Raw genomic sequence first — 6887 nt, forward strand, 5'->3', positions numbered from 1 at the left:
TTCAACTTATGATCGACTTTGCTAACTCATTGTTTCACAGGTCCAGTGTATGCTGTGTGATACAAGGCTCACACCTCATCCATCGTGAGGCATTTAAGAGCCAAGCATGGAAGAGAGATGGATCCAGTGCCAGAGAACAGCCAGCAGCCAGCTATTGCCATTAACCCAGGTAGGCCTATACATGACAGTTACAAAGGATTACTTACATAAGTTTGTTTTATGTGATACCTTTCAATAACACTTAAGTTTTTTTATGTAACCTAATGCATTGTATTGTATACATTATCTTTTCCAGGCAATAGAAAGCGAGACCTTGATGATTGTGCGGTGAACTTCACCAAGGATTCTCAGCCATTCTCTGTTGTACTTTTATGATTTTTGAAGTCCAAATACAATCATCTAAGTAATAAATCCCAGGTTAAAGTCATGTTTGGCTAATTTGTTTTAAAGTTTTTATCAAATTGCTTTATTTTATTGTCAAGTACACACACATAATCTAGGGCTAGATAGTATTACGTCATCACAGGAGTAGGCCAACAATTATTATTATTTTTTTAAATAACTGATTGGTCAATTGATTGCTCAGGTGCCATTATTATTCCCAGATGTCTAAGTTAACATATTCAAATGTCATATTTTGTGGGCCCAGCTGTCAAAAATACAAAAATGTTGAGTTTACAGTCACAGAAAATTAGGTAAAATAGCAAACATTCACATTTGAGAACCTGGAATAAGCAGTCACAGAAAATAGCAACATTCACATTTGAGAACCTGGAATAAGTTATTTTTGAGGGCATTTTCTAATTGCTTTTCTATAATGCTTTATTTTGAGATAAACAAGTATAGATACACATTATTTTTACACAGTGTAAAAATATTTTCCCAAGTTACTTAAAAAAATCTAAAAGTTCAACACATCACACACATCTGTGAAGGAGCTTCCAAAATAGAATATTTCAGTTAATTCTCTACATTAATATGATTCAACCTTCATAGCTCTATACTACAGAAGCTTTATAATATAAAAACACCCAATGGGTGGAAACAAAACTTCACATAGATAAGTCAAAATACCTCATTTACATGTTAGACAATATCATGTCTGTTTGGCCTTCTGCACAGGAGCTTCAACATTAGCAACATTATGCAGAAACTCAAACAGCAACTTAGCATTGTTAGCGTTCCCCAGTATTTCTGCTAGCTTGTCCTGGTTAAGTTTGGCTAAATCTGCCAGGCTGTCTGCATTTCTTAGAAGAGCCCTGTAATTTTTTGTGTTGACACCGGGCATTTTCAACAGGAAGTCATAAGGTCCGGGGTTGTAGAGGTCTGCTGATTCAGTCACCGTGTCCGACTCAGCTGTGACTGCCTGAGCTGCTGTGGCATCTGGTTCGAGGCGGCCTTGCTTCAGCTCCAGGAACAGCTCGGCTGTCGCATGTGGGGAGGGGCACCAGAATATACGGAGACGGGGGAAATGCAACGTAAGTAATGTGAGCTTGGAAGAAATGTCATTGGACGATATCTCATGACGGAAATCTGATCGGGCCATTAAGGAAAATGGTTTTGCTGGGTCAAACTCAATGAGCAGCACTGGTTTCTTGTAGTAGCGGGTCATGGAGAGGCACTGGGTGTAGAGGCGGCCGCTCTGCAATGAGCCAATCAGATCACTGACGCTCTTTCGCTCTATGCACATGTCTGGGGTCAGAATGTAGTCACCTACTTCTAGGGTGACGGGCTCAATGTCGAGTCCTCGACGGTGCAGCAAAGAGGGCAGCTCACTGCGGAACTCACGCATATCCACAATAACTCGTGAGGGCTCTTTGGGCTGCTCCTGGCCTCCTGGTTACGGGACAAGAAATAGGAAAAAAAAAGAGAAAATTATTCTAGAAAACTGTCAAGGAATTTCACAGAAATTCACAAGATATAAAACAAATAAAAATCTTTTAAAAGTGACTAAAAAAAGACATGCCTGCTTTGCGGGTGTTGGTAGTGGCATTGGCAGGCTCTAAATTTCTAGCAAGGTCCAAGTTGGTGTCTTCTCGCCCTTCCCTCTCCTCTGGGATGACCATAGTAGCTTTTTCCCTGCAGTGTTACACATACATAAGCACCAATGAGAATCCCTACACCCTAAAATCAACAAATACTACAAAAGGTATTTGAGAAGCACTTCTGACCTGATGAGATGTTCAAAGGCTTTCTTTTCCTTCGACAGTGTCGTCAGGTACTTTTGTTCTTCTGTCGAGCCACTGTAGATCAGGAAATATACCCTAAGTGGCTTTCCAGGCCTGCTAGCTTTGTAGATCTCCAGCTGGCGGACAAAACTCAGCTCAGCGTCGTACAGCACCACGAAACTAGGCTCTACCTCATGCAGCACCCGCGTCAAGCTGTAGGGGTCAGTGCAGCCTCTCAGTGGGTGGATGGCAGTCAGTGGCTCTTTTAGGACACCATAATAGGCATCAGATGACAAATCTAACTTTAGCTGTTCTTCTTCAGCCTCATTTTCCTCCACTATTTCATCTTCATCTTCACTGCTGCTCATCACTGCTGCTGCATCTGTTTCCTGCTTCCCCATCATCTGCGTCAGTGTCAGAGATGGCCTGCTCTTATTCCTTGTGTTTTTTTTCTGTGCGGGTTCCTTCCCTTTGGTCCCTTTTTTGCACCATCCTTTGCCCTTCTTGTGTGAGTCAAGCTCGATGGCAGTGCCTGCAGCAGAATCCTGTTTACCGATTGTGCGGGCATACAGTCGGTTGAGCAGCCAGTCGGAGCCGTGCCTGATGTACTGCTGCAGCTGGGCACAAGTCCGATCATCACTGGCACAGATCAGCACCCGACCTGGAAGTGAAATATGTACAACAGATTTCAGTAACCCAAGCTCATGGTGGAAATGCGGACTGGTCTAACACAGGTGTGATAAGGGCTGAATGATTTGAGAAAAAAAAAAACCCTTCAAATAGCAATTCTGATATACATAAATACAACACATAATTATTAACAAGAAAATTTCAATTATATTGTTTAACAAATGATACTACTTGATATTTAGTAATACAGGTTTTTCCATTGACATTAATAGTACAGTTGGTAATTTTAACTGTGATTTATGAACCAATTACCAGACAAGTTGGACACTGAGTGATAGAAGCTAAACCCAAACCATGGACACTGTGCTAAGCTTGCACTATATATTTTATCACTGCTCTGTGCCATTTATTAACCCTGTCCTCACTCATTTTTCCTTTTGCTACATTTGTATATATTTTTTCTTCTGAGCCGACTCCCGTAGTGTGCGAGAGAAAAGCTGAAGAGACTAAACAGAGAGCATGACAGAAAGATTTGAGGAGGGATTTGTTGGCTGCAGAGCTAATCGAATCTGGATACTTTGGAACCACATCCAAAACAAAATCAGCTATCAGAATTCATCTCTAGAAAACAAGGCCTATTCAATATACTATATTTGCTCCAAATGCACTGGGACAACTTTGCCTCACTGTATTCACTGCAATTACAAACTGTGTGCATGTGTGTATGATGTAGTACAAAGCAAGCAGTAAACTAGGACACATCAGCCCACCCTAAGGATAGTGTTGGGAAATGTCAGCTGTGTTAGGCTGACTAAATTTAAAATATAATTCAATATGAGGATTTCATCCTGTTATGTGCTTTTCCTATGTTACTTACTACAGTGAGTTCTAACCTGGTTCATGCTGAGAGCACCTGTTTTCCCTCTCAATCTCCTGCAGCACCTCAGTCAGAGCCTCCCACTTTGGGCTCTTCTCCAGCACCAGCTCCCGCTTTACCTCTGAAACACAGGCACAAAGCCTTTGGTTAATTTAGCAACAATACACATATAAAGAGATCACACTGCTGGCACCTACTCTGAAGAACACACTGCCAGAGGTCTGTTTATTGGTGCGTTACCTGAGGCAGAGGTTGACTTGTGTTTCTCTGGCTCTGCTCCTACTTTGAGTTTCTTCTTGCTCTCCGGGATGTGGTACACTCTACTCCTGGCGTTCACAAACATGGAGGTGCTGGAGTCCAGGAACAGCCACCCTGATGTTTACAACAACAGCCACATGTAATCAAACAGCTATGAAGATGGTTAATTGTAAACATTAACCACAATTTTTTGCTTAAGGTAAGTAGTCTATGCAATTAAGTATGTCTAGTTTACCTGAATTAGAGCCAAAGATCTTTTGGCTGGAGCGCAGCGACTCAAGCAGATTGAGGAAGGTGACACAGTCATACTGGGTGAGGTAGAGCAGGAGAACCCTCAGCACCTTCAGGTCCTGAACCAGGGCTTTGGTCTTTGCTCCCAGCTGGTGCCACAGGGGGTCCAGGTAGTGACGGATGGTCTGGACAGTGTAAGATGAGGTCAAATACAACCTCAAACAATAAAGTTCAACTACTTGTAATAAATCCTTTGATGATGATGGAGAGCAACAAGGCATGTCGTTTATCAAACCTTTTCAAAGCTGTTGCCCAGTGTGTTCTCCAGGGAGAGGTCCTCAGCCTCCAGAGTGGGGTTGTAGCGTTTTAGCTCCTTTAGACAAGCACTCATAATGTCTAGGATGGAGCTAAGGATGGCCTTCATAGCTGGTGTTAATGACACATGGAGCTCCACCACTTCTGGCTTGTGCCTCTCCAGTGCTGTGTTCACAGATACTTGGAATCTGTTGAATGAAGCACACAGAGAACAAAAGTAAATGAAGCATACAGTTATTATTGTACTAATTCAACCTGTGCTTTTCCTGTTATGACCAAAACGAAAGCAAATGCTTCTTACCTGGGCCACAGGTAGAGCTTCTTGACAAAGAGGTTCCTCATCACACGTTCCACCTGGCAGAAGCCTGAGGAGAATGCTGTGGCTTTGTCAGTGAAGGCCTTAATAAAGCCCGTTTTGTTCTTCTGTCTGAAAAGACGGAGGATGAAGGCCTCCTGATATGACTCAATGATTTTATGGGCGCGATACACCAGGATGCCTGAGGGGTTATTACAGAAAGACTGCAATGTAGTAACACCTGTGCGTAATGCAATGCAATAGCAGCAATAAATACTACACGACTTTGAAACAGCCACTTTTTTTGTTTTCAATTCCCGACAATAGGTTTGTACTCACTCACGTTGTACTCTCTAAAGTGTGTACCCACTATAATGTCTGTGATTCCACAATCTGGTCTGCCTTACTTGTGTGTGCTGGAGACCCTCAGTGATCTCTAGCTTTTTTTTTTTTTTAGCTTTGTGATCAGCAGTCAGCACCATTTTCTTTCCTGTTTATTGTATGTGTTGACCTGTTGACCTGGGTGGTGATCTGGTGCACTCAATTGCTATTGCAGGGAACTGAACTACACACATTAAGACCATATTAAGATATTTAAAGATATCAGTGACAACTGACATACCACTCTATGGTATCATAGACGTACACAAACAAATGTTCCCACAAAAGCTACTACACTAGTAATTGCTAGTGATGACATGATGTAACAAAACAAACATGGCTGCCATTTTAGCCATGACCAGGCAGTCTTCTGACCTGATATGAGAGGGGCAGGGATGCGGTTAGTGAGGAAGTCGACCACCAGGATTCTGCTGGTGACAAACAGCACCCCTCCCTCAGTGTAAACATTATAACGCTCAGTGCTCTGCACCTCACTGGTCACGGTCCTGGGCAGGTGGGTCACACCCTCCACTCGCAGCTGCTCTGTGAAATATTCCTGAGAAGAGCGGAAGAAGAGAAGGTAAATTCACACATTGGCTGCAGCAAGGGGCCATCCGTAGGATAGTGACTAGCGTTGAAGACCATCACTCAGCAATTGTGTGGCAATTAAGTACAAACAAGGTTTTTGCGTGACAAAAATGTAATATTTTTTTTCTCTATAAACGTATCCTACTGTACCAAGGGCCAAGTGGTATGACAACACAGCTCTAGCTATGTGAAATAATACTGGACAAACAAGCAGCCAAGCGCGATATAGATTAAGGTTACAATTGGCTAATTAATGTCAAATCAACTAGAAAAGTTACTGTTACGTTCTAAGGTTCCCTTTTTAAAAATCCCTGCTAGAAGTAGACTGCTGTGACTAATGTATTATTTTCAAATAGCCACCCTTAAGTGTCTTTGAACGGATTTCTTATATCCAACTAACTCCACTTTTCGACTCTTTAACGTTACATCTCGACTCTATTTGCTTCTGTGGTCCGAGACCTGTTCAGGTGTGGTGGTGTTGAGCAGAAGAACCAGGCTGCCCGGTTCCGAATAAACCCGCATGAACTGCAGCAGGATGCGGTCTATCCCCATGCCCTCCGCAACCACGAGCAGCCCGTCAGAGCCAAACAGACTCAGGAACATCTCGGTCTCATACTCCAACAGCGGCCCCGCCATGTTGGAGCCAGAACTATTCTATTACTCCTAGTACATATTGTTAACTAAAATCGACATCAACCATTGTGAAACACCCTCTTCTGCACTGCTGGCATATTCAATGTTTTGAAACTGCGTATCCGGTCATATGCCGCTAAAAACAAGCGGTGATATGGTCTTGGTGTGACGATCGGGACGAGAGCGCCATCTAGTGACCCGGGGTGTTATGTCAGGCAAAAACGGAATAGTCGATTCATTGGGTCTCATTCATCACCAGTTCTTAAGAACAGATTTGTTAAATTTGTTCGGAAAACACATTTAAGATGTTTGCACGAAAAATCTGGCATTCACCAGTGTTTTTTTATGTTTAGGTCTATATATTACAATTTCACACACGGCTCTCTTTGAAGACTGGGGATACAAGACGGAGGAGAGAGTACCCGAGATACAGTAGCCTAGCTGATTTTGAACTTAAGTTGATACACTTTCTAAGAAATCTGCAATTAATCAAATTCTCTAGACCCAAATG

At 42.6% G+C, this 6887-nt stretch overlaps 1 protein-coding gene across 1 annotated transcript; it reads right to left on the reverse strand.

The window, feature by feature from the left end:
• Positions 1-763: 763 nt before the first annotated feature.
• On the reverse strand, positions 764-6531 carry ercc4 (excision repair cross-complementation group 4). Its single transcript, XM_020620397.1, has 10 exons — positions 6203-6531; positions 5531-5711; positions 4781-4976; positions 4460-4667; positions 4169-4349; positions 3916-4047; positions 3692-3796; positions 2172-2829; positions 1967-2079; positions 764-1836 (listed from the first exon to the last, which is right to left on the reverse strand). Exons 1-10 carry the CDS (start codon positions 6377-6379, stop codon positions 1097-1099), a joined length of 2691 nt encoding a protein of 896 aa, XP_020476053.1. The 5' UTR covers positions 6380-6531; the 3' UTR covers positions 764-1096.
• Between the last annotated feature and the right edge of the window lie 356 nt (positions 6532-6887).

Source organism: Monopterus albus, unplaced genomic scaffold (genome assembly GCF_001952655.1).
Source record: "Monopterus albus unplaced genomic scaffold, M_albus_1.0 scaffold236.1, whole genome shotgun sequence".
Lineage (NCBI taxonomy): Eukaryota > Metazoa > Chordata > Actinopteri > Synbranchiformes > Synbranchidae > Monopterus > Monopterus albus.